This window comes from Chrysemys picta, chromosome 3, assembly GCF_011386835.1.
Source record: "Chrysemys picta bellii isolate R12L10 chromosome 3, ASM1138683v2, whole genome shotgun sequence".
Taxonomy (NCBI): domain Eukaryota; kingdom Metazoa; phylum Chordata; order Testudines; family Emydidae; genus Chrysemys; species Chrysemys picta.
Genome location: NC_088793.1, coordinates 101606206 through 101633348, shown reverse-complemented (window position 1 = coordinate 101633348; position 27143 = coordinate 101606206). Strand labels below are relative to the sequence as shown.

Here is a 27143-nt window from a genome sequence, read left to right as displayed (position 1 = left end):
TTGCAACCTTGAACCCCTCCTTGGGCAGAGATGTGTGTGTGTGTGAGTGTGTGTGTGAATGAAAACAGCATGTCCCCCTCCCAGCGGGGTTGGGTAAAAACAGTGAATCCCCCTCCTGGCTAGCAGAAGGAGGCTAAAGACAGCACGTCCTCCTGCTAGCGGGGGTGGGGGAACAGGGCAAAAGTAAGGCTTCAGAGAAGACGCTACCTCTGCAGATGGGAGCAGTTCTCCCATTGGCATAGGTAACCCACCTCCCCAAGATGCGGTAGCTAGGCTGATGAGAGAATTCTCCATCGACCTAGTGCTGTCCACACTGGAGATGAGATTGCTTTAACTGCGGTAGAGCTCAGGGGTGTGGATTTTCATACCCCATAGCGATGAAATTATACCGACATAAGTTCATAATATACATCAGGCCTAAGGGTATGAACACTACTAAAGGATCGACCTACATTTTTGAGGAATGTATAAGCCATGGAAAATATAGGTTTGGAATGGAAGCGCCATCTCAACCATACTTCTCCACTTACTCAAACTCATGAAAGAAGACAGGACCTAAATCATATATGGACCACAGCTCCTTTGCCCTCACCAGCACAGCAGATGCACAGTCCTCCAGCGAGTGGCCTTTAGAGACGATCAGAGCTTGTTCCACCAACTCTCCCTTTGCAGAAATCCATGGGGCAGGGGAACTTCTGTGGCACACTGGGGATAGGCCAGAGGAGGGAAGGGGTATATTGGCAACCTAGTCAGATGTAGCTAGAGTACCAGAAGGCTCATAGAATCCATGGCAACTATAGTGCAATTTAGGGCTGTCCTAATTTGCACTGTGGGCTAGACTGGACCACGGCAGACACATAGGGATGACACAAACTGCCTCAATCATTCCTCCATTCTTAGCACTGGAAAGAGTTTGGCCCACAGTGTAGAAAAATGGCCAAAATATGAGAGACAGCGAGAGATAGAGAGAGAGAGAGAGAGAGAGAGAGAAATAAAAATACCCCACTGCAAGATTAATAAAGGTGGGATAGATTTTCTTTAACACACGTACCATTATCTATGACCTCAGATTCCTCAGTCAGTATTCCTGACAAAGTAATTTACAGTAATAATACTTATATAACACCTGGTAGCTGTGGGAGCCAGTTAAATTTGCCTTCAAAAAATAAAGGAAGGTTCTGATAATGAGACTTAGTTCAAACATATGCAAGACAGTATATACTTAAATAAAGGACTGTCTTGTGATAAATCAAAGTAGATTGCTTAATGATGGGATTTTTTCAAACTAAGTATCTGTCAGTGTTTACACCCTTTACTAGAGGGATTTCAATTTATGGGATGATTACTAAATTTCCCTTGTGTTTCCTGTTTTTCCCCTCACCCCATCCCTCATTTTTCAGAGAACAGCATGCAAGTACTTTCTCATTAACTTTGCTAAAACAACTCAGAGGATAAAGCACTACTGAAACATGCATCTCTTCCTGCCTTCTATTGACATTTTAATCCAGGATTATATCTGAAGAAAAGCTTCTCAAAAGGTAAGGCATTAGGAGTCCATCCAATTACACTGAAGTCAATTGGAGTTTTGCAATTGACTTAACAGAAAGATGAGGCATCGAGGAAATTTAAATAAATATAAATAGGTAAAACTAAACTCTATGTTATAGCACAGGAGAAACTTTTCAATTATAAAGTATTTTTCTTACTTTTTTATTTCAAAATGCCATTGAAAACTGTAGTTACAAGAGATATTTTGCTATGTTTTATTTACTTCCTATACACATACACTTTTAGTATATTGATGGTCATAATAGAACACTTTGGAATTATTGTACTCTCACTCATGTCAACTTTAATTCTCTTTTTCAGAAAGACTTAAAAACTGAAGAGCTTCACCAACTGGTGCCACATCATCACCATTGGTATACAAACTCAAAAACTAAAAAGTTCAGAATAGTTGACAACAAAAGCACAACATGACTTCAGTGCTTCAGAATGAAGAAGCACAATATTGCTTTGAGAATATTAATGGATCTTGCCATAAAACATCATGGTCTTCTGGAATCCGGATAACTTTGTATGTTGTGCTTGGTTTTCTGACAATTCTTACACTAGGTGGAAACCTAATGGTAATGATTTCAATTGCTTATTTCAAACAGCTTCACTCTCCTACAAATATCTTGCTTGCCTCCTTGGCATGTGCTGATTTTTGTTTGGGTCTGACTGTGCTGCCCTTCAGCAGTATAAGATCTGTTGAAACATGCTGGTATTTTGGGGAAACATTCTGTAGATTTCACAGTTGTTTAGATGCATCCTTTTGTTATTCATCAATATTTCACTTGTGCTTCATCTCTGTTGATCGCTACGTTGCGGTTACTGATCCTTTAATTTACCCTCTCAAGTTCACAGTGCCAGTTTCAGGCATGTTCATAGCTATTGCCTGGATATTTTCATTAGTATACAGTTTTTCTGTTGTCTTCACTGGGGCTAATGACAAAGGGATACAAGAATTAGTAAATGCCCTCTCCTGTGTAGGGAGCTGTCAACTTGTCTTCAACAAAACATGGGTGGTTGTATCTGCTCTCCTTTATCTAATACCTTTTTTTACAATGATAGCACTTTACAGCAAAATCTTTGCTGTGGCTAAACGACAAGCTAGAATGATAGAGATGATGAGCAACAACATCCAGTCATTTGGTAATTACAGTGACAGAGGTAGGAAAAGAGAGAGGAAAGCTGCTAAAACCCTGGGTATAGCTGCGATTGCTTTTTTGGTATGTTGGTCACCCTTTTTTATAAGTGTAATAATTGATGCTTTTCTTAACTTCATAACTCCACCCCTTCTCTTTGACATTATGGTTTGGTTCACTTATTCCAACTCTGCCATTAATCCTTTGATTTACTCTCTCTTTTATCCTTGGTTTCGAAAAGCAATGAAAGTGATTGTGAGCTTCAAAATGCTCCGGCTTGACTGTTCAACAATGAATTTATTTCCAAACTGAAAACCTATCCAATCCTGCACAGAGCTACTCACCTCACATTTCACAGACGTTGCCCTGTTCATAAAATCTGGCTGTGTATTTCTTTTTCTGGATGAAATATTGTCATCTTGATATTAGACTTTGTATAGCTTTTTATCATTGTGAAAAACTGGTTTATCACATCATATCAAGACAATTTATTTACAGAGACTGTTAATTTAATACTAGATTATGCTATGAAATAATAATAGAGCAATATCCATTGGTTGTAATTGTGTCACTTAGAAGATAAAATGGCCATCCGGAATTAAACAAAGGCAAAAAAAGAAAGATCAAAAATATTTGTTTTCAGTGAAATTCATCTCTATGTGTTAGGAAGTACCAGCAATACTCAAAACAGAAATGTTTTTCCATCACTTTAAAACCTATATGGTATCATTTACCAAATCAGTAATATATAAGTATAAAATATTAATATTTATATTACTCTCAGCCTATGGGTATTCAAATTATTTTCATATGCTACTGAATTAAGTCCCCCAACATCCATATGGAATGGATATTATTATCCTCATTTAATGGATAAGAATTATGAATTTCAAAGAGAGATGGATTTTTAACTCTCTTAGGCACCTTTAAAAAACCCAACCAAAGAGATCAAGGACCCAATCCTGCTACTTTTTAAACTGGAGGTAAAACTCCCATTGACTTTTAATGGGAGCAAAAATAAGCCAGCACTGACTTACCCATATTCACACAGGAAATGTCCATTTCTGTGCCTTAACCACAAAACCAAACTTTCTCTTGGGGAAGTACTGAGTAGAAATAAGACTCTTTCATGTGCACAAGGATTCCTCACACGAGGGAGGGTTCTAGTAATAACAGACACTAAAAGAAAACAATAACCTAACGTGAAATCCAGATACAAGTGAATTCAATGGTAAAACTCCCATTGAATTTAATGGGACCTCTGCTATTTTGAGAAAAAACTGTCCTTTCCAGGGGGGAGGGATAGCTTAGTGGTTTGAGCATTGGCCTGCTAAACCCAGGGTTGTGAGTTCAATCCTTGAGGGGGCCACTTGGGGATCTGGGGCAAAATAAGTACTTGGTCCTGCTAGTGAAGGCAGGGGGCTGGACTTGATGACCTTTCAAGGTCCCTTCCAGTTCTAGGAGATGGGATATCTCCATTATTACAGGAGAAAGAACAATCTCCTGTGTCACAGCAATATTCTAAGGGCTTGTCTATACTTGAAAGTTATTTTGGTTTAAAATAAGGTGTGAATTTAAAGTGCAATAGCTTGTTATTCTGCAATATCAATTCCCGTAAACCTCGCATGTAGACATGCCCTAAGATATTTCCTACTGGCAGCAAGGGATCTGGATTTCAAACACTTGCTACAGAAGCCCTGGACAAGCCAGTTGTGAATGAGAAATATTTGTTAGTTTGCAACATTCCTCTATAATAACAATAACTGCTTATTATCTGGTTTGCTAAATTGTAAGTGAAGTAGGAGCATGCCATTGATTTTACTGTAGCAGGCAAGTTAACTGTGTATCACAGGAACTAACTAGGATTTTGTTAATAAAAACTTCTAAAAGTTCAATTTACAAATTCCAAAATAACTTCTTTTTTTTAATTCAATTTCCGTGGCAGATCTTCCCTGCCTGCTTCAGTCTGTATAGGGTGAAACTCTCCCTCTTCCTGAGGCCTAAGGTTATTAACAAGAAATTAATAATAAATTTCAGTCCAAACCTTCTCCCCCGGCTTGGCAGTTCTCAGGGCTCTCCCTGTAGGAATTCTCTGTCCCAAGCCATACATCCCTCTACCTTAAGAGCCACTGCTAACTCCAGTCTGGGGGTAAAGGAAGTAACAAACAACACACAACAGTGTCACGGATTCGGCAGAGAAAAATTAGCATCATACCAACGGAAAAACTGTGCCGCCTGCTTATATCCAAATCATTAATGAGAGCATGAGACATTATTTTATAAATGTCTAACTGACTCAAGTCTTTAACCAACTTCATCAGTGGCTTACAGCCACTGCGAGAAAATGTACTTGGCTACACATAGGAATGGGACGACGTACTTGGCTACAGATAGGATAGGATCGCAACTGACTTTTAGTAGTCAGTTGAATAAATAACGTTTTATCTATCCCCCCCTCTCATGGCACAGCCTTTTGACTGGGATAGGCAGGTAGCCCACTTCATCCTGCCCCTTTTAGCAGCAGCCACCTGTAGCCTCTTCACTGGTTCCTACCACAGTAGGTCACAGAACACCACTTTTCTGCAACTCCATAGGTAAATCTTGCAAGATTCAGTGTTTGAAAACTATGGTACATTCTGAGACATAAATACTGGGGAAGCCCAGAGCTCAGGAAATATCCATACAGCCACAATGTCAGGATCCACTGGCTAGTTCTTTATTTTAAAATGTTTGTGCTAGCTGAACAACAGACTTGAATTAGCAGATGTATTACAATCAAAACCCAGTCGCAATCACAAAAAACACAACAGGTAATAGCGAAAGGAGAGAAAGTAAAGCTCTGTTAGTATCCAGGGGAGATTTTCTGTGGTTTTGATCACCATTTTCAACATAATAGATGTATGTTCTTGATCTGAAAGTCCTGCTGATGCTTGTGGGCTGGTAATTTTGTTAATTATAAATTCTCTGTGAACCCTGTGATTTATGCCAGCTTTTATCTTTGCTTAAGAAGCAGTGCAAATAACTCCTAAAATTGAAATAACTGGTGACTGTTGAAAACTGAATTTATTTCAGACTGAAAATCTGTCTAGATGTTGTGTTTGTACAACATCTAAATCCTTGTCTGCCAGTTACCCCAGATCACCTTTCTACTCTTCATCTCTTAAAACTATGTGTGGTTTTTCTTTTTTTAAGGTGAAATAAAGTAAAAGTGAAATATAAAGTCATAGTGATTTTTTAGAATGATGAAGAAAAATTAGAAGTCTCAGAGTGGGGCTGCATTGTGCTAGGGCACTATGCAGTTAAACAGTAAGTGACAGTCCCTACCCACCCAAAGAACTTGTGTTTTAATAGATATGATACAACACATGGATGAGACAAACTAGAGGATGGGCAAGGTAGGGAGATTGAAGGATACTTGAGCACAGAATTAAGAATATAGTGTGGGATTTTTGAAAGCACCCAGCATTGGCCTAACTCTGCTGCTGTTGAAGATTAAGTCCCACTCTAAATAATATGCAAAACACTATGGAGTGTAAATTTGTTTAGGTGTTTTTGCAATACATGTAATTAGCTTGTAAACTGTTTGGGCTAGGGACCATCTTCCACCATATGTTTGTACAGAGCCTAGCACGCTCAGATTTCATTAGGCACTACTTTAATACAAATAAATAAATAATTGTTATTCATTCTGATGAGCCACACTAATAAAAACTGCCTTGGAAACATCTGCTATACAGTTTATCATTTCATGCATTTATCATTAATTTTATTGTTCAAAATTGAAGATAAAAGATGCGTAATTAGAGGATAAAATTCACGCTGGTACACAAGGCCCTCTGTATCACTGAAGCTCTATAAAGAAAGTGTTCACTAACAATGTGGGCAAACAGCTGTGAACCATATGTATTACAGAAAGGGCTGCCAGCCTTCCTGGCTGGCAGGAGACTTTAGAATGGGGGGCGGGGGGAGGAAGAAGGTGGAAGGGGATGGGCCACACACCCTTGTATGATACTTCAGTACTCATGGGCCAATGACAGCCCTCCTTGGATAAGAGGGCTGTGACTGATCAATCCTGGAGACCTCTAACAAGCACTCAGAGTTTTGTACTGCAGAATGGTCAATGAAACTTTGCATGACCAGTCTGCGCAGCAGAGTCTGATCAGTTCAAAAGCACATTACTCTGTTTCCAGTTCACTTTCAGAACATCATACATGGAATAATGTATGGAATAATCATCCTCATTTTGGACACTGGGAAAGACACACTTCTTCATGCAGCCTTTCCCACAATAAGGAGGAATACAGAATGGCCTAGGGTCTGAATTTCAGAGATTCAGAGTACCCACACCGTCCATTGACTTCAAAAAGAATTTTGGGGACTAGTACCTCTGAAAATCAGCCCCCCTCCCCTTGTTTTTCCTCTTAGTTTTTCTCTGCCTAATATGGGCACATGAAACATGATTTTGCCTCAAGAGGATCAGTGAAAATGGTACATAATCAGACAGTTAATTAACCCTGAACTCAGCACCCAAATGCTACACAGCTGGAAGCTCTAGCAATAAATTGATGAGACAGTCTGACAGATGGTATTGCTCAGAAGCATTTGTTCCCCCCCCCCCCCCCCCTCTTGGGGCGATTGGGTTTGTTTTGTGATCTACCTCTCCTCCCATCCTGTGACATCATTGGGGCAACAACAACAGTTGGTTAAAAGGAAGAATAATATTAGGTAAATATTTAATGTATCTTTATCAGTCTTGTAACATAAAATAGCTGCTGGAGATAAGGAGGAGGAGAAGCCAGCACCCTGTGCTCACTCGGAAGATCTCCATGGGCCACTGACAGCCTGGAAACCACAGTTTAGGAGCCTCTGCTTTATAGCATAGGCATCACACACTACCATCAGAAGACATGAAAAGTAGACAGAGCTGTCCATATGCTGTGAATCAAAGTAAATTGTCCCTCAAATTCCAAAGTTTATTCTCTGAAAAGGACATTTTTGATCATAAATACAAATCCAAAACAAAATACTGGTAGGTATATTGCTTTGAGAGAAGGGGTTCTGATCTCAGCTGAGTCTCTGAATCAGGAGTGATGGTACTGAAATCAGTAGAGTTATATTGGTGTAAAACCAATGTGAGATCAAAATCAAGCCCAAGATCTTCAGCTAGCAGAGGAGATCAGTAAAATGTCACTGTTGTGCCATCTAGTGGATAATACTGGGTCATCCTGAATATTTCAACTGTAAGAGAAATAAAACAATACAAATAGCAGCATTAAAATCATGGCTAATCAAAATGAAATATTAAACCCACAGTCAGCATGCATACAGAATTTATGTAGCGTATGATAGCAGATACATGAGAGTGCCATTTTTAATGTATAAAAATATCAAAAAGCACCTATCTCTGTTCAACTGAATTCCAAATAGCTGGCATAAAGACCGCACCTAAGCCCTGCCAATCTACTTTGTTCCACCTCTGGGATGACTCCTCTCTGGCATGCTTTAATAAATAAGACTAAACACTATCACATTGTTTCAGTTAATTGAAGAGAGGGCACCGGGTCTGAAACAGTCAACAAGATGGAAGAGTGATGTGGAATGAGTATTGATATCAGAACTTCAGCTAATTTTTTTTCGTTTGGGTTTTTCTTCTAAATTTTTTGAACTTCCTCTGAGTACGATTGTATTGTGGTAGCACCTAAGGGCTCCAATCAGGGATCAAGGCTCCACAGTGCTAGGCACAAACACCTAACAAAAAATAGTGTCTATCCTGAAGAGCTCACAGGTTAAGTAACATTGTCACTCTGCTGTATTTACATAAGCATAACATATTTGGAAAGGTTTTTTCTCATCTTTGATACAAGAGACATTAGACTCTAATTTCAGACTCTAATGAACACTTTATTGTAAAAATGAATAAGGTAGTGTTGAGAATCTTAAGATTCTTGATATCCCCTAGGAAACAATAAAATTGTAGAACTGCCTAGAAGACTAGGATGAGAAGACAGAAGACAACTCTAATTAAAAATACTGGAGACAGAAGAGGGCGGACGTGTGAACTGCTCTGCTAACTACCAGGCTCCAGGACCCGTCCTGTAGGGTTCCCAGGCTCATGCTCTGGGGTCACAGCTCCACAGTACTGGCTGGTCTACACTGGGGGGGAGGGGTGTGTGTGAAATCGATCCAAGATACGCAATTCCCGTAGCTGAAGTCAAAGTATCTTGGATCGAATTACCTGGGGTCCAGATGGCGCGGGATTGATGGCCGCGGCTCCGTCGACTGCGCTACCACCGCTCGCTCTGGTGGAGTTCCGGAGTCGATGGTGAGCCCACTCCACCCCTGCTTGGTTCCTGACTCCGGCTCTGACCTTCAGCTCTGACTCCTGATTCCTGACACCAGCTCAGACCCTTGGTGCTGTTCCTGGCTTCTGACTCTGACCACTAGGTATGACTCCCACTGCTCCGATCACTAGGCCTCATCACCCGTAACCCAGTCTGTGACTGTTTGAACAGCAACCCTTTGAAAGAGAGAAGGGACAGGTGGGCTTCTTGCAGAACCTGCAGACTCAGGTTGTGGTCCTGCAGCCACAAAGTGTGGCACTACGGACACAGGCTATGCTGCCCACAACTCCAACAGGCCACTCAAGAACCCAAAATTCCCCAGCTGGACAAGTATGCCAGCAGCTGCGGTAAATTCTTTGGGTTGCTGAATTAGTGCTGGCTCCTATTTCTGTTGCATCCATAGTCATTCCCCATGAACCAAGTCCCATGTGGGACTTATCACCCCTCTGACTGGGGAGGCCTTGGCCCAGGCCTGTCCACTCTTGGAGAAATCTAGCCCTCTCCTGGACCAGTCTGAGAATTTTGTTCAAGCCACAGCATTGCTTTTTGGTGACCCAAGTCACATGCACACAGCAGTGGCTGCACTCCAGATGTTGCGGGAGGGGTGCCAGCCAACTGCTAGTTATGCCATGGCATTTCAATGCCTGAGAACAGACACCAAATGGAATGAGGCCATGCAGCACTATCACTACTGGCTTGACCTAGATGAGTTCAAAGAGAAGCTGGCACTGGTGGAGCGTCCAACCACTCTGGACACCCTAATTAAACTGTGCATTAAAATTGACAACTGCCTGATAGAAAGAAACCAAGAAAGAAGGTCAACTTCCCGACCCCTACTAGTCTTGCGGTCTCTGGTGCGCCAACCATCTGCACCCTCCCCACAGCCTGAACCCATGCAGCTCGACCAAGCCTGGCCTCACCTCTCCAAGTTGGAGAAAAACAAGTGTTGGGCCTATGTGACGATGCGGTTCTGGCGGAACCCAACAGAGTGCCAACTCAGGACAAATTGCTCAAACAGGGTAGTTACAGCCCAAGGCTGGGTTTTTTCCACCTCTAAGGCAAACAAAACCAGCCAGACTAAGAGGACTTCGGTCCCACTCCACTGGCTAACGGTAAGTCTCACAAGCAATTTCCTTAGACACTCCAGTTTCCCAGTATCACCACCAGTACCACTCGTTATGGGGACAAATGGTTATGAAAACCAATACCCAAATAAAAGAAAAAAGGTTCTCCTGATCCCAAAGGACCAAGCCCCAGACCCAGGTCAATATACAAATCAGATCTTACCCACAAATCACGCTGTTGCCAATCCTTTAAAATCTAAAGGTTTATTCATAAAAGGAAAAAGATAGAGATGAGAGTTAGAATTGGTTAAATGGAATCAATTACATACAGTAATGGCAAAGTTCTTGGTTCAGGCTTGCAGCCGCGATAGAATAAACTGCAGGTTCAAATCAAGTCTCTGGAATACATCCCCAGCTGGGATGGGTCCTCAGTCCTTTGTTCAGAGCTTCAGTTTGTAGCAAAGTCCCTCCAGAGGTAAGAAGCAGGATTGAAGACAAAATGGAGATGAGGCATCAGCCTTATATAGTCTTTTCTAGGTGTAAGAACACCTTTGTTCTTACTGTGGAAAGTTACAGCAAGATGGAGTCTTGAGTCACATGGGCCAGTTCTTGCATACTTTGCTGAGTCTGAAGGCATATTTGCCTTCTCTCAATGGGTCCATTGTATAGCTGATGGTCCTTAATGGGCCATCAAGCTGGCTAGGCAGAGCTAATCCCAGCTTGTCTGGGATGTCACCTAGAAGCATAGCATAAGTTTGCCATACAGTATACAGTATAGAGCCAATATTCATAACTTTAACTACAAAACTGATACACACATCTAGACAGCATAATCATAACCAGTAAACCATAACCTTGTCTTACACACCCCATTTGCCCCCCTTTATACAAGATTTGGGTGCCACTACAGGACCTTGGTTGCAACAATGATCTATATGGTCCCAGTTTATGTCAATAACATCACAGCCTATGCTTATGCAGTGAAGAACTGGGACACAATCTGCATCCTGGTTGGGAAACTCCAAGCCCCAGCCACAAGAGAGGGATCTGGGCTGGGTTGGCATTTGCCTCCTCACTCCAAGACCCTACACCAACATATTTTTGCTGGTACTTTGGTGATGGCTTGTAGGAAGTGTGTTTGGCCCAACTCCCACTACAGCTACAGCACCCCATGATGTTGGAGGTTAACCAGGAAGCACTAGTGGACTCTGGCGCCTTAAGCAATTTTATGGCCTTGGAATTTGCTCAAGCACATAATGTCCCCACCCAGTTCAAAGTCCCCCCCACCCCAACTTGATACAGTCAATTGACAGACCTCTCTTTGGGCCCAGTCACTCAACAAACTGCCCCCCCTAGAAGTCACTACACTTCCAGGTCCCATGTCATTGAGAAAGCCTTCCATTTTGATTGATCTGTATGCACCATTCCCCAGTTGACCTCAGTATATACCTGTGACCCACGTATCCTGTGGCAGACTGTCGTGTCTGGAATGTTGCATTTTAGTTCATCATACTGCCAGAAGACTTGCCTCTCAAAAATCCAACCATAGACCAGAAATCCTCTACAGCTCTGCCTGTCTCCCAGGATCCTTGGCAACCCTTGTGGCATCCCTAACAGCTTCAGTAGTACCCGCCAAATACTGAGACTTTGCTGACATGTTAGACAAAAAGAAAGCTGACATCATGCCACCTCACTACAGTTATGGCTGTCCCTTTGACCTTCAGCCTGGAGCAGAGGTGTATCTACCGGGTGCATCTATTCTCTCTCAGAACCTGAGCTACAGACTCTCCAGAGCTATATACAGGAAAGCCTGAAAAAAAGGGGTTAATCCATTCCTCCAAGAGGCTCCTACTTTCTTTGTTGGTAAGAAGGATGGCTCCCTGTGGCTTTGTGTGGAACAACAGGCATTAAAAAGCATTACTACCCAGAATTGGTACCCATTACCCCTTGTCAATGAGCTCTTTAAAAGACTCCACTCTGCAAAGGTCTTCACCAAGTTAGACGTTTGTGGAGCTTATTCCTGGTTTGGATTCAAGAAGGAAACAAATAGAAGACCGCCTTTTGGGCATAGTACAGACACGGAGTACTTCGATATGCCATTTGGCCTGTGTAATGTTCCAGTGACTTTCCAACAGCTCACTCGAGATATCTTTAGGGACATGCTACACCAATTTGTGGTTATTTACCCCAAGGATATCTTCATTTTTTCCAATGATCCAGTTCTTCACAACCAAGATGTTACCTTGTTCCAGCTGCTGCTGCTTTCTACCCAGCCTTGCCTGAGCCTCTGTCCTGCCCATGTCTTGAACCCCTCCTAGCCTGATACCCTGCTTGCTCCAGTTCCTGCTCTTCAATTTGAGCTCCTGACTATGGACTCTGGTCGACCCTCAGCTATGGTATCCAGTTTCTGCCTTCCAGTTAGACCCTTGGCTTTGGCTCCTGACTACTGATAGTGTCTCTGACCTCAACCATGAGGCCCGTCACCCACTCCAACCATGAGGCCTGCTGTGATCCAAAACTAGACCACCCTCATCCCAGTCAATGGCTACTGCCACCGCCCATAATCGTTCAAGAGCTAGAAGAACATTTGGTCCAATGAATTCTTAACTCCCAGCAAGTTAGGGGGAAACTCCAGTACCTGGTAAAATGGGAGGACTATTGTTCAGACAGCTGGGAGCTGCTGGAGAACATCCAGGTCTTGGACCTGCTATGGACTTCCATCTAACATATCCAGAGAAGCCAGGCCCCTAGATCCCTAGGATGTGCCCTCAAAGTGGGGATGGTACTGTCAGGAATCAGGGCCTGCAGGTAAGCTTGGAACCTGCTAGTTGACCTACAGCTGAACACCCTAATTGACCAGACCCACTGATTGGCTGACAAGCATCACCAGTAGGGCTGTCAAGCTATTAAAAAAATAATTGCGTGATAAAAAAATTTAATTGTGATTAATTGTGCGATTAATTGCACAGTTAAACAATAGAATACCATTTAAATAGTTTTGAATGTTTTGTACATTTTCAAATAGTATTCTGTGTTGTAATTGAAATCAATATATTTGAAAATGTAGAAAAACATCCAAGAATATTCAATAAATTTCAATTGGTAATCTATTTGACAATATGATGAAAACTGATTAATGATTATTAAGTTTGAGTTAATCATGTGAATTAACTGCAATTAATTGACAGTCCTATGCACCAGGACTGTTCAAAGCCCAACAGCAGTACCAACCTAGTGCCTGCTCAGAGTTACACCTGCAGCTAGGATTGCTCCCGTGCCTGCCTTGCTTCAGTCCTGCTCAGACCTCGTTCCCAGCCTCATTCCTCCCCTGTTCCAGTCCACTCCACTGCATAATTCCCGTCTCTGGCTCTGAACCTGAGCTTGGACTCCTGGTTCCCAACTCTGTCTCTGACCCTCGGCTCTGACTCCTGAGTCCAGCACTGACCCTCAGTGCCGTTCCTGGCCTCTGACTCCACCTTTGATCACTAGTCTTGAGAACCAATGCTCCAACTACTCGGCCTGGCTGCCCCACCCTGGTCCATAACACTTCCTAACACCGGTCAGTTAGTGGTTGTCTTATGCCTTAAAGCACAAGAGTTTATAAACTTCCATTTTAAAATATCTAATTTAAATGAGGATATTCACATTATCCATAGAATCTCATTGTTTTTTGAATCCTACTAATGATATCCTTGTGGCAGTAAGTTCCACTCGTTAGTTATATTTGTGTAACAAATTTATTTTTCAATTTTAAATTATCTGCCTTTCAATTTTTCTGAAAGTTCCTTTGTTCTTGGGAGAAAGGATAAATAGAAGGTTTCAGGGTAGCAGCCGTGTTAGTCTGTATCCTCAAAAAGAACAGGAGTACTTGTGGCACCTTAGAGACTAACAAATTTATTAGAGCGTAAGCTTTCGTGGGCTACAGCCCACTTCTTCGGATGCTGAAGCCCACGAAAGCTTATGCTTTAAGCAATTTGTTAGTCTCTAAGGTGCCACAAGTACTCCTGTTCTTTTTGATAACTAGAAATGCATTATATACTTTTCATTATTTTGTATACCTCTGTCATGACCCCTCATATGTGTCTCTTCTCTAAACTTCTTCTTCAATGCTTAGCTAGACAGTCGGCTGTAGCAATCATTTGCCATTTGGTCCATTTCTGCGCAACAGTTTACTGCTTGATGGCCTGAGAGTCCAACATCGGAACAGACTTGATGAACTCATGTAATACGGAGTCTGCCTCTGGGCCGCCTCCACCTCTCGGTTGGTGGAATTTTATCCCGGATGTTACAAGCCACCCGGAATGGCGTTCGCTGGAACATATTGTGGCACCCTTGTGACACGTCTGAAAAGCATAAGGCACCACCTGCGGACAATGACCCCAGTAGTCTGTAGACCCAAGTGACCATAAACATCTGCATTACAGAGGAAGTCATTCCAATTTATGCCCAATATAGGACATTGACATTGTGTGGAAAGCCTCCAGCTTTGTCCAGTCTGAGTGGCATAGTGTCCATTTTTCACAGCCGTATAACAGTATGGCAAGGATACAACTCAAATAAATCCTGAACTTGGTTGTCATACCAAGATGATGTTGATTCCATATCTGTTGTAAACAGCCCATGGCAGATGCTGCAATGCCAATCTGATGGAGAAACTGTGTGAGAATTGGAGGAGCAGGTAAGTATAGAACCCAGGTACCAAAAGCTGGAAACTGATTAGAGGGATTCATTGTTCAAAGAGATTGGAGTCACTGGACCTGGTCCTAGATTTTGCAGTTTTGTCTTTGACCATGAAACATGGAGGCCAATCTGAGCCGACTCCTCCTCCATATGCTGGAGTGCCTCACAAAACCTGTCGGGGCTCTTTACTAAAAGAAGAGCATCAGCATAATGAAGGTCCGTGAGCGAGAGATCACTGATTTCAATGCCTATGGACCTGACAGAATGCTGCATTATGAAATCCATTGCTCGACAAAAGAGTGCAGGGGCCAGAACTCAACCCTGCCTAACACCAGATACTGATTGCATAGCACCAACGAGCAACCCCCTACCTCAGATGTTACACCCCCTCCACCACCATGAGGTACAGGTCAGACTCCGGGGGGAGGGGAGGGTCACGGGGGGGTGTCTTCTCTAAACTACAATCTCAATCTTGTCCATCTTTTGGTACCTCGTGACACAATTAAGGTGAGCCCCATCCAGTGCGGGTCGAATGCACCTGCCTTCCTCAGGGAATAGAGGCAGGTACAAGTCCACACATCTGGGCTTAGCTGTGGGATGGAGTGGCCCAATGGCCAGAGTCTATGCAAACCCCCTGCACATTCAGGGTAGTACAGCCTAGTGGCCAGAGTTCATGAAACATGCCCCTAATGTCAGGGCAGTGTGGCCCAATGGCCAAAGTTCATGGGGGCCACTGGCAGGAGGGCCAGCAGCCCAGGTAGGGGGGGCTCAGGCCCACCCAACTCCACCAGACCCCAACCCAGGGTCCTAGTAGTGGTGGAACAACCAACTACCTGCTCAGTGGGTAGTCCTACCGAAACACACCAAGCTTACCTCGGCAGGAGATACCACTCCGACACTGCCCCGGGTCACTTCCTACCGCAGTCTCAGGCATTGTAGTCCAGGAGGCTTTGCGATCTCTTAGTTCCCCAGCACTGGCCACTCCCTGAGGCTCGATGGGCTGCTGGGATCCAAGGCTGTGGTCCACATCTCCACTCCCCTCTGGCACAGGCTGGAGACTATTCTCAGCAGGTACTCCTAGCACACAACCTTCCCCCATCAGTGTCTCCTCCTGACTGAGCTGGGCTGCTCTCTTTTATACTGGTACAGCTGGAGCATGCCCAGTAGGGAGAAAGGGGCATGGCTTCCTCAGCCCACAATGTGGCATTAACCCTTTCCCGTCCGGTGCGGGGCAAGTGCGCCCCATCACATACCTCTAATAATGTATCTCTTGTCTCCAATCCCCCTGTATTTTTGCTATATCCTTTTGGAGATGAGGTGACAGAACTGAACACAGAATTCCAGGCAAGGGCATCACATTTATTTATGTAATGGCATTATCACTTTTTCAGTATTATTTTTAATCCTATTCCTTATGTATTCTAACATTATGTTTGCTTTTTGATTGAGCAAAGGTTTCCATTACATTGTCTACTTGTATACCCTGGTATTTTTCCTGAGTGGATACAATTAACTTAGAACCCGGTAATGTGCATGATTAGTTCCAATTACTACTTCCAATATGCATTATCATGCATTTGTCACCACTGAATTGTGGTCTGTCACAAGCATGAAATCAAGACCCTGCAAATAATCTCATGAACCTCTGCAGCCTCAAACACTTATCAAACAATTTTCTCTCTCTAACTGGGTGTATTTGGCCAGTGTCTGAAAGCCATCTGGAACAGTATGCTATGTGTTTCTAGTAGATTGCCCCAAATAGTTTACAAAGAGGGTCTTTTATTTTATATATGTACAGTACCCAGCACAATGAGGCCCAAATTCTGATGCTGCATGCTGGGATGAAGACACTTCACCCTACCTGTGAAAACCCTTCTATGCACATATCTAGTTAAACACTGAAATAAATTGCTTAGGGAGATTGTGTAATCTCTATCATGGGAAGTTTTTAAGAACAGGGTTAGACAAACACCTGTCAGGGAAATACCTAGCCCTGCCTTGAGTGCAGGAGACTGGACTAGAAGACCTCTTGAGGTCCCTTCCAGTCCTATGATTCTATATCTGTCTCCTACCAAAACTGTTTTTTGCTATCTCCTCTTCAAGGGAAGTGGCCCAATATTTCAATTTGAAAATCTGTTCACGTTAGCTGTATCTTTGTAGTCAAATCCCAAGATCTTTTGTTAATAATCTGAAAGTCAAAGTATGTTCACTGAAACCTTCACTAAGGTTTGCAAAACTTTTATGAGAACTGAGGATAAGTTTTTCATAAACCTTGATGGAGTTTCATAAAGAACCATTTCCTTCCCCGTGTGTATTAGGGAAGTTCTCTAAAAAGTGTGTAGGTTGGGCGTGGGAGGTGTTAAACACTGTGGTACAAGCCAAGTTCAGCTCTGAGAATTTCATTTATTCATTCAAATTCTAAAGTCGGTGTGAAACTCAGAAGGTGCAAGCACAGGATTAACAACAACAAAAAGGCTCCTTGAAACTTTTAACACTTTAGCACAGATTTAAAGAACACACAAGATGAAACCTTTTAGTTTCCCACAGTTCTGCCAATGCATCTTTACCAGCTCTAACATTTCTGGCATTGTATTTTTAAAATAACCAAGGAAAGATTACAAATTTATTTTCATGTATTTTCATGGACAATATTGCTGTTTATTTTCAAGACTTAAGTGTTAACTGACTTGGAGCTTTGCACCAATGATTTTTCCCCCCAAATCCTCAGATTCTATTCATTATTTATTCAAAATGAAATGACTGAAGAAATCAAGATTTGTAACAGATTCAGAGATTAAACCCTAGGGGTCAAGGTTATGCGCAGACAACGTGGGAGGGCAATAAGCAGAAAGCTAATGTTGTTTATGGTTAAGGCTAGGAGTCTGTCACAGAGGTCACACAAGTCATGGATTCCGTGACCTCCGTGACTTCTGCAGCTGGTGCCTCACTGTGCCATCCTGCTGGGGGAGTCTTGTTCCACATCATCTTGTATCCCTGGCTCCTTTGCACTGGGACAAATTAGCCCAAGGGGGACGATAATCAGCCCAACTCCACAGCCAGGAAATTTGCTGCAGAAGATGAGCCACAGGCCATACTGCAGGGCTGTGCTCTACTCTTAGCTGCAGCATCCCCACTGAGAGAGCGCTGGCTGGGTAGTTAAAGGGGTAAGAGATCCCAAACCATGAGGAAGTAATCCTCTCAGGATCCCTTATGATGATGCCTGCCCGTGGGCAGGGGCGGCGAGTTGTATGGGCCCGTGGTGCCCGGGCTCCAGCAAATTCAGGGCCCAGGGGGCCCAGCTCCACCAATGTTCGGGGCTGGGTCTCTTCCCCAGCCCCACCTACTGCCCCCGCATGCCCCCTTCCCTGAGCATCCCTGCCTGCCCTGGGCAGCGGGTGGGGGCTTATCTTGGCTGGACCTCCTAAGCAGCAGCCTGGGGGGGAGGGGAGAGCTTGAGTGAGTGTTGGGCCGGGGGGGGCTCCCTCCCCCCGAGCTCACTACTGCCGGCAGATAGAGGGCTTGGGGGGAGTCCTCCTCTCTGGCCCCTCACCCCAGCCCCGGGGCAGCCTGCCTGCTGCACCCCAAACTCCTCAGCCTCACACCCTCTCCTGCACCCCAACCCTCTGTCCCATCCGAGCCTGCACCCAGCACCCAAACCGCCTCCCAGAGCCCACACCCAGCACCCAAACCCCCTCTCGCACCCCAACCGTGTCCCAGCCCAGAGCTTGCACCCAGCACCAAAACTCCCTCCCAGAGTCCGCACCCCTCCCACAGCCTTAGGCGGGTGTGGGATGAGGGCAGGACTTGGACCCGTTCTGGGCACCACCAAAAGTTATACAAACCTGCCGCCCCTACCTGTGGGGAGGCACCTGCTTACATGCCGCAGGCACCGGCTCTCAAGTCTCAGCACAGTAGGGGGCGGAAGGCAGCTGCTTTCGTTGTCACTCCTCGCTATAGGGCCAAGGAGAGGGGGCGGGGCCGGTGTCCTCAGCCCCGCCTCTTTTCCCGGGGACTTCTGCAGCAGCAGCAGCAGCAGGGGGAGTAGCCGATCAGCTGAGCGGCGGCACTGCGGGGTCCGGAGTCCAGCTGTGCTGGGAGGCAGAGCCGCTGGGGCCTGGTAAGAGGCGCTTTGAGGAGTCTGGGGCGCAGCGGGATTCGCTTTTCCCTGTGGGTGTTTCGGGTGGACGTCGCCCTGTTCCCGAGCCGCAGCTGCTCCGCGGCAAGGGGGGCAGCCGGGGCCGCCCTGTCCGCGAGGCGGGGACGACGGGGGGGGGGGTGCCCCGAGTCCCGAGCCCCCAGGACTGCCCGCGGAAGAGGGAGGGGCCGTGCTGACGCTGCGGCCGTGCCCGCGGGAAGGGGTTAGTTCCGCATTCCCGGGGCCCTCAGCCGAGTTGCTGCAGTTCCGTGCGCTCTGCATCTCCCCGCAGCCGGCTGGAGAGCGGGCAGCCCTCGCTCACCCATGGTGCTGCCCGCCCCGGCAGCCCCAGGGAGCGTGAAGGGGGACAACACGCCAGTCCTCCACCTCTTGGACTGTTTTCCCTGAGCTAGGAGTGGCCCATGGCTGGAACGTGCCGTGCACGCCCAGTGTGTTCGGCGAGAGACGCGTTCGGGTGCAGGCAGTGCTTGTCAAGTGCAGACGCCTGTGTGTGCAGGTGCGCCTCATACTTCCAGAGAGACCGGCTTCACACACGCCAAGCCAAAGGCCCCCGGCCCCTTCTGTCTTCCTTGGCAGCCCTGCAGTGTTGCGATGGTAAAGAATTGCGGCATTCCTTTCTTCTGACTGCTCAAGGAACTTCATTAGAATCATGAAATCACTGCTACCCCAAAGCTGCTATTTCTCTGCTTGACCGTGGAACTTCTGCCTAAATCTTGCCCAGCTCTCCTGCTGCCTGGCTTCCTGCTATAGATTTAAAGCACACACACATCCGTGTATGTATCCCTTTTTAGAGGTTGTCTACACAAACAGTTTTCTGCAAGCTGGCTCATAAAGCTGTCTTGCAGTAGCCTACTGTGCACCAGCTGTCTATGCGGAAACTGCTACCATGCACTAAAGGGTTCCTTGCGTACTTTAATCTGCTTCCATTTCAAAGTGGGATAGAAGAAAGCGTACAACTTAGTTTTTAGTATGCAGCAGCAGGGTCCACATTGTGCATGGCAGGCTAGCATGGTGTGAGTTTACACCCCAGTTTGCTTCAAAATAAGTGTAGATAAGTCTTTTTTCCCATTTTCCCCTTTTCCCATACTTCTTTCACTCTCTGAAAAGCAGGCATTGTAGTGTTCTTGGGCAATTGCTGGACTTTCTGTGCGCAGAAAGTTAGCATGTGAAAGCCTGAGGAAGTGAATCTTTCATGTTGTGTTCATTATCACATTCAAGATTTGTGCTGTGAAGCATATATATTTTTGTGTAAATAAGTGAATATGCTCAAAGTCTGCTTGGCCTGCTGTCATATAGCCACATGCAACATATTAAAAAAAAAAAAATCCTATGTTCTTACAGAGAGATGTGGGTCTCGAATACATTCATGGATTCCAGTGCCAGAAGCAGACAATTGTGATCATCTAGAGATAAACACAGGCCATAGAATTCCCCCTAAATAATTCCTAGAACATATCTTTTAAATTAGAAAAACATCCAATCTTGACTTTAAAATTGTCAGTGGTGGGAAAATCCACCATGGCCCTTGGTAAACTGTTCCAATGGTAATTATTCTCACTGTAAAAAAAAAAAAAATTGGCTTTTTCCCATCTGAATTTCCATTGGATCATGTTGTTGTTTTCTTTGCTTGATTGAAGACCCTATCATTAAATACTTGTTTCCCCATGTAGGTACTTACAGCCTGTAACCAGGTCACCCCTTAACCTACTCTTTTGTTAAGCTAAATAGATTAAATTCTGTGACTGGAGTCTTAAAAGTGTGCTGAGGGTATACTGTTTCCTTAATACTATCTTTTCAAAGTAATGGTTTTGCTCTTCTGTTACTTAGGGTTGTTTGTCCCAAAGTTTATAAAGTTTCCTCTTGAAGAAGCTAGTGTCACATTTTATTTAAATAGCTTACTTTTAGGACAGTTTTCTGTTGAATTGTACTTTATTTATAGTGTAGTAATTTCCAGAGGCCCATCAGGGCCCAGTTGTTCTAGGTGCTATACAATTAGCACAGTTTTTGGTGAATTTTAATACAGATGATATCCAGTGGTCCTTGTTAGTGCCTAATTCCTTACATGCATCAGTCCTGTTATTTCAGTCCTGTGCTGTTTCTGAATAAAACATATTAATGGAGATGGAAATACTATAATTAAGGTTATGATTTAGTCACAGGTATTTTTACTAAAGTCATGGACAGGTCACAGACAGGAAACAAAAATTCACAGCCTGTGACCTGTCCATGACTTACATTATAAATATCCCTGATTAAATCTTGAGGAGGAAAGGGGGTCAGCCGCACCAGCTTCTGCTCGCTTGGTCCTGGGGACTACCTGAGCAGTGGCCAGTGCCGCTGTCTTTGGGGCCGCCCCAGCGACTGGCTGCAAAGCCCCTCCAGCAGCAGCTGGTGTGGCTGTCCCCAGAGCCACCTGAACAGCTGGCACCGGGGGACCCTAGGGTCAGCCATGCTGGTGGCTGCAGAAGGCATGGAGGTCGCAGAAAGTCACGAATCCGTGATTTCTGTGACCTCCATGACAAATATGGAGCCCTAATTATAATTTTATGGGTATATGTGTGTTAACTTATTTTATTTAATTTTTCTGTGCAAATTAGGTGCATCTTTTAGGCTCCTGGCATGATGCTAATGTGACCTTTGAAAAAATTGTATATTGCTTTGCTACAATATGAGAACAAAATATTGACAGTATCTAGAAACAAAAGTTAAATTGATGTGTCTGGTTTTATTGTCCATTCTGAAATGCAAATAAGTAAAATCAAAGTGTGTGTGGGGGGTTTTGTTTTTGTTTTTGTTTTTTTAATGGGAAAACCTCAGAGCAAATGTTCATTAAATGGATCTATTCATACATTGCAGGGTTGCCAGGATAAGTGTACACACAGTGCAAAATAGTCAACACACTGACCAATTGAGCTGCAGTATATCTCTGGACAAGGTTTACTGACATATGTTTCACAATTACTTTGTTCTCCTTCAACAACTAATGCATCTGATCCTGGTATTATATAAACAAATGCTGCTAGTAAAAATAATCAAATCATAAATACCCTAAACTAAAACTGAAAGTAAGTTATTCTGAAACAATATAGTGAGGCTTCCCCTAAATGCACAAAATGGAAACCATATCCTTCCATAAAATAATATTTTGCCTCATGTTTTTCATATTTAGCTATTTCCAATAAACAGTTACTTCCATGACTTACATTGAGGACAGGTGGGGTTTTACATGTTAGCAGAACTAACTTTAATCTGAGGAGGAGCTCTTAGAAACAGAGCTTATTATACTTTAGTACACCTCTACCTCGATATAATGCTGTCCTCGGGAGCCAAAAAAATCTTACTGCGTTATAGATGAAACAGCTCTATATTGAACTTGCTTTGATCCACCAGAGTGCGCAGTCCCGCCCTCCTGGAGCACTGCTTTACCACATTATATCTGAATCTGTGTTATATCGGGTCGCGTTATATCGAGGTAGAGGTGTATAGTATTTCCTAGAGGCCCTAATTGTGATCAGGGCCCAACTATGCTAGATGTACAGATGTTATCTGCCTCAAAATGGGTACAGATAAGAAATCTGATACTGCAAGATATAAGAAACTTCAGTTTTATGTCATATTTTCCTGCACCCTTTCTTTGTCTTCACTGTCAACTATACCTAGGGTGACCAGACAGCAAGTGTGAAAAATTGGGATGGGGGTGGGGGTAATAGGATCCCATATAAGAAAAAGACCCAAAAATCGGGACAGTCCCTATAAAATCGGGACATCTGGTCACCCTAACTATACCAGCTTTACTGCCTTTTTGTTTTCTTTTTCTACTCCATTTTTGCACCACCTTCCATGCGCGCACGCGCTCTCGTTCTCTCTCTCTCTCTCTCTCTCTCTCTGAACTCCTGATCCTATTTAGCTAGGCCTCCAATCAGTTTCGTTTTGTTCAAATCTATCCTAAAGACTCAGTTGTTCTGTGAGACTTCCAAATGCTAACACAGTTAAATGTCTCCTCCATTCAGCATGACCTCAAAAGAAGGGAAAAGTGGGACAGAAGGGTGGGAGGAGAAAATAAATAATGGTAAGGGCAGTATTTATTTTTTGTTATGAATCACCAGTGCTTAATAAATATTACATAACCAATGTGACTGATTCCAATTCCATCCTGGTTTAAACAGTGTTAATTTTGGAGGACACTCCTACTAAATCAATTAACCTATTGCACAGTCTGATAACAAGCAAGTTTAGCTTTTTTAAATCTTCATACATTCAGCTGTGTTGAAGTTAAGAGGGTCATTTGAATTACCTGGATGTCTTAGGTAATTAGGACCTTTTTAAAAATACACAATAGGATATATGTTTTAAATTTGAATTGAAAGGAAATAAAGACGGGCAGGAGGGTAATATGGTAGAGTTGTTTTGTGAGAGGTTGCACCCCTATGCGTCAGGAGTGATGTGTATAAGAATGCATCCCTGAATGGATGTCTTTGTTTGGCTTAGGGGGGCAGAGGTAAATCCTGCCATTGACTGAGCCGGTCCATTGTCAGGGAGCACATATGTACTAGCAGAACTGTAGACATTTGATCTGGGGAGCTAGAGACTGTGTTTTGTTTGGCAATAAACCTGGCCGGGTGCCTTCGTACCTTATCAGAGTCTGTGGTCATTGGGGGTTCTCTCGGGGTCTGCTGTGTCAGCGATTTGCAGAGCCGGGGCAGCACACAGAGGGAACACACGCGCGCAGCCGACTGTTATCAACATTGAACAGAGTAAGGCACCGCACTGGGTGACTTCTGATAACACTTCTGTATCCAAAAGCTGATCATAAAAAGGGAATTGGTTTTTAATTTTTAAAGGGAAAAATAACAATTTTTAGTTTACATATAAACTTTGGGTTGAATACTCCCTCCCTCCCCCACTGGAAAAAATACTGATCTCTAATAAGGTTAAATGTTTACTCATAACTGCTTGTTGCTAAATATTAGCAGTCAATTGTGAGGATATGTCTGACTCACTCCTAGACCTAGGGAATGTTTGTAGTACAGTGTAGCATACTGCTCTCAACCCTTCACTTACTTTTTATTTAAGCTCATCCTAACAAGAATTTATGTATTCTTTTCAAAAATAACAACAACAAAAATTACCTATTCCAAACTGACCATTAAAGGCAGTAATAGGTGCTGGGCTGGCATGGATGTCACTGTCAGTTAGGTTCAAGAACATCTCAGTTGCCTTTTATTTTAATATATCAAAATATTATACAGACAATGGTGAAATCTATATGAATGAGGAGGATTGAATAATGCTTTGTTGCTTTACCATGAGTATAGCAAGACAATAGTCTTTCTACAGCTAAGGTTGCAATATAGGGTTGTCAACTCTGACTGAAGCTATTCCGAGAGAGCGTTTTTTTCCCCCCCCCAACACGACGTAATGTCATTTTCTTAAAATATCCTACTAAAATCTCTTTCAGTAGTCACCGGGAGATCTATGCCAATTCCAGGAGACTCCCTGCCAAACCTGGAGGGCTGGCAACCCTATTGCAACTGGTTCCATCTTGAGGCAAATTTTTCTGTAAAAAAATTTTTGTGCACCTGTTTAAAAAATATTAATGGTTACTGAAAGTGAGGACTATTTTAGAAAATTTGAAGAAAGTTGAGCAAAATACTTTCCCAGTTAAAGAAACTTAAAAATGACATTTATTTGACAATTGGTCAAAAGTGTGTGTTGGTGTGTGTGTATCTCTCTTGTCTTTACATTTTTGAAAATAGTCAAATTACAACCCCAAAATTGCTTGGAGTGGAGCTGATTCTACCACCTTTACACTGAATAGTACCTTACTCAGCAAGGAGTCCCACTGACTTCTCTAGAGCTACTTACTGAGTAAAACTCTGATCCTGCAAGACTCAGATATGCTTAACTTTAAGCATGTGAGTATTTCCATTGAATTCAATGACTGCTTGTATATTTAAAATTGTATGTGGATAAATTTTTTGCGAGGTCAGGGCCTAAATGTCACTTAAACTGTAAGGGCCTTGGTAAATAGTTCTGATTATGTCATACATAAGGTAGTTTTCAAGAAGAAAGACCCCCTCTGCTACATAGTCCAAAGTAGCAAACCACTAAATGAGGCATGAGGCTAAATAATTGAAACTGATTGCTTTTGGGGGGGGAAATATTTTTGTTGTCAAAGCTGAAATCTAAAACTTGCTCTGTGCTTCTCACATCAGTGCCTGTCATAGTGAGCTTTCAAATGTGAATATTTTCTATTAAATGTGGAGTCCTGTGCCATATGTAAGGGAAGGAAGTCCAGGCACAAGGCGGTTTTTAGCATGTAAGTCCTAACAAGAACCAATGGATGGAAGCTGAAGCCAGACAAATTAAAGTTAGAAATAAGGTGCACATTTTTAACAGGGAGGGTGATTAACCATTGCAACAAACTACCAAGGGAGGTGGTAGTCTCCATCTCTTGATGTCTTCAAATCAAGACTGGATGCCATCCAGAAAGGTATGCTTTAGTAAAACACAAGTTATTGAAACTCAATACGGGGTAACGGTATGAAAATATGTATCCCAAAGATAAGGCTGGAAGGCAAAGGAGACAGTTCTACAGTCTGGGGTCAGCTCCTGAGGGAGATCTATCTCAGGGAAACTAAGGACTATTGCAAACATTGCTACATTCTGGTTTCAATGGAAAGTGCCCTTCTCCAACCTTGCCTTCTCAAAGAACAATATACAGCATATTAACTTACTTTAAAAAGTTATGCAGACAAGAAGTTCAAAACGTATTTAGTTTTATCTTGATCTTGCTGAAGTTGTAGTTAAGGTGTGTGTGTGTGAGATTTTTGTGGGGGGGGGAGGGACTATTGTGGATGATTGTACATAGGAAGTGAAAAGGTGTTTGCTGTAGAGATGAGGTATCTGAATGAGTATTGGTATTGTGATATTAGAGTGGTAAGGTATAAGACTTCAACTTGGTGCATATGTAAATGTTACTTTAAACTGGTCATTTCTTGACTTCTTGTTTTGTGCGGGGTGGGCAAACTTCTTGGCCTGAGGGCCACATCGGGTTTCCAAAATTGAATGGAGGGCCTGTTAGGGGAGGCTGTGCCTCCCCAAACAGCCATGCGTGGCCTGGCCCCCGACCCCTATCTGACCCACCCCCCCCCCCCGTTTCTCGCCCTCCGACAGCCTCCTCTGGGACTCCTGCCCCATCCAGCCACCCCTTCTCCCTTACTGCCCCTGGAACCCCCCGCCGCCCCATCCAACCCCCCCCTCCATCCTGACTGCCCTCCCAGGACCCTTGCCCCTATTCAACCACCCTAGTTCCCAACCCTCTGACTGCCCCCTATCTGCACCCCCACTCCCTGACCACCACCCCGAACTCCCCTGCCTTCTTACTGCGCTGCCTGGAGCACCGGGTCAGGCAGCAGCTCTGCAGCTGCGCTGCCCCGTCGCCCAGAGCATTGCGCCGGCGACGCAGTGAGCTGAGGTCCCCGGGGAGGGGGAACAGCAGGGGAGGGGCTGGGGGCGAGCCTCCCGGGCCAGGAGCTCAGGGGCTGGGCAGGAGTGGCCCGCGGACCGTAGTTTGCCCACCTCTGTGTTAGCGGGTGAACTCCTGGCATCAAGGTCAATAGCAAAATTCCCATTGACTTCAGTGGAGCCAGGATTTCACTCATTGTGTTCACAGGCAGACTTGAGCAACCCAGAATTAACAAGTTGAGATGGTACTGAATGGAGAAGCACTCAGAGGTGGTGCTTGTGGCTTTGGCTTTTTCTGGATCTATTCTTGTCCTTGTTTATCAGTCACAAGCTCTAAGAATTGGAATTGGGTTTGTTGCAGAATGTATTTAGTTACGGTCCAGCAACCTCATTTGCTCTCAGGCCTTGTCTTAATTTTGTTTTCTCCTGTTTCTTATTTCTTATAAACTAAAGAACAGGCCATAAAGCTTCCATTTTCATCAGGCCTTGCAGATTTTGGCTTATGCTCCTTTGGGATATTTCTTGAGGAATTTGTGATACTGACTGAGAGGTGATAATTTTTTGAATGGCCCCTCTGAAAGTTGTCAGTTTCAGCTGATGGGCTAAAGCAGACTAGGCACTGTGTAAACACACCAAAAAGATGGTGCCTGTCCCAAATAGCTTACATAATCTAAGTGTTGTTGGTGTGAGAATCTTCTCAGTCACACGTACCTAGCTAGGATGTCATTCCTGTGTATTGCCACCT

General features: G+C 43.9%; 2 protein-coding genes and 1 long non-coding RNA gene across 7 annotated transcripts in view; 2 read left to right on the top strand and 1 right to left on the bottom strand.

Moving 5' to 3' along the window:
• Positions 1–1882: 1882 nt before the first annotated feature.
• On the top strand, positions 1883–3048 carry LOC101953162 (trace amine-associated receptor 7a-like). The gene has a single exon (XM_005280467.4). The coding sequence runs from the start codon at positions 1977–1979 to the stop codon at positions 3000–3002; it is 1026 nt and encodes a 341-aa protein (XP_005280524.2). The 5' UTR covers positions 1883–1976; the 3' UTR covers positions 3003–3048.
• A 4360-nt stretch (positions 3049–7408) lies between these two features.
• On the bottom strand, positions 7409–18764 carry LOC135982353 (uncharacterized). Of its 3 annotated transcripts, none has more exons than XR_010599661.1 (3): positions 18631–18761; positions 8926–9207; positions 7409–7928 (listed from the first exon to the last, which is right to left on the bottom strand). It is a non-coding gene; the product is annotated as an uncharacterized LOC135982353 (long non-coding RNA). The 3 variants fall into 3 exon arrangements; XR_010599660.1 differs by lacking the exon at positions 18631–18761 and adding an exon at positions 15649–18485; XR_010599662.1 differs by lacking the exon at positions 8926–9207 and having other exon boundaries at positions 18631–18764.
• The window catches only part of STX7 (syntaxin 7), a 44058-nt gene continuing 35667 nt past the window's right edge, over positions 18753–27143 (top strand). The window contains exon 1 of one of the 3 annotated variants that reach the window (XM_008176623.4): positions 18753–18892. The gene's annotated coding sequence lies outside the window, so the exon portion shown is untranslated. Of the gene's footprint in view, positions 18893–19389; positions 19526–19568; positions 19705–27143 lie in introns of those variants that run through there. The other 2 variants (XM_065588651.1, XM_008176625.4) reach the window with 2 other exon arrangements.

What these genes read in the sequence shown, in the direction of transcription:
- LOC101953162 (XM_005280467.4), top strand. Translation starts at nt 1,977, where the DNA reads ATGACTTCAGTGCTTCAGAATGAAGAAGCACAATATTGCTTTGAGAAT.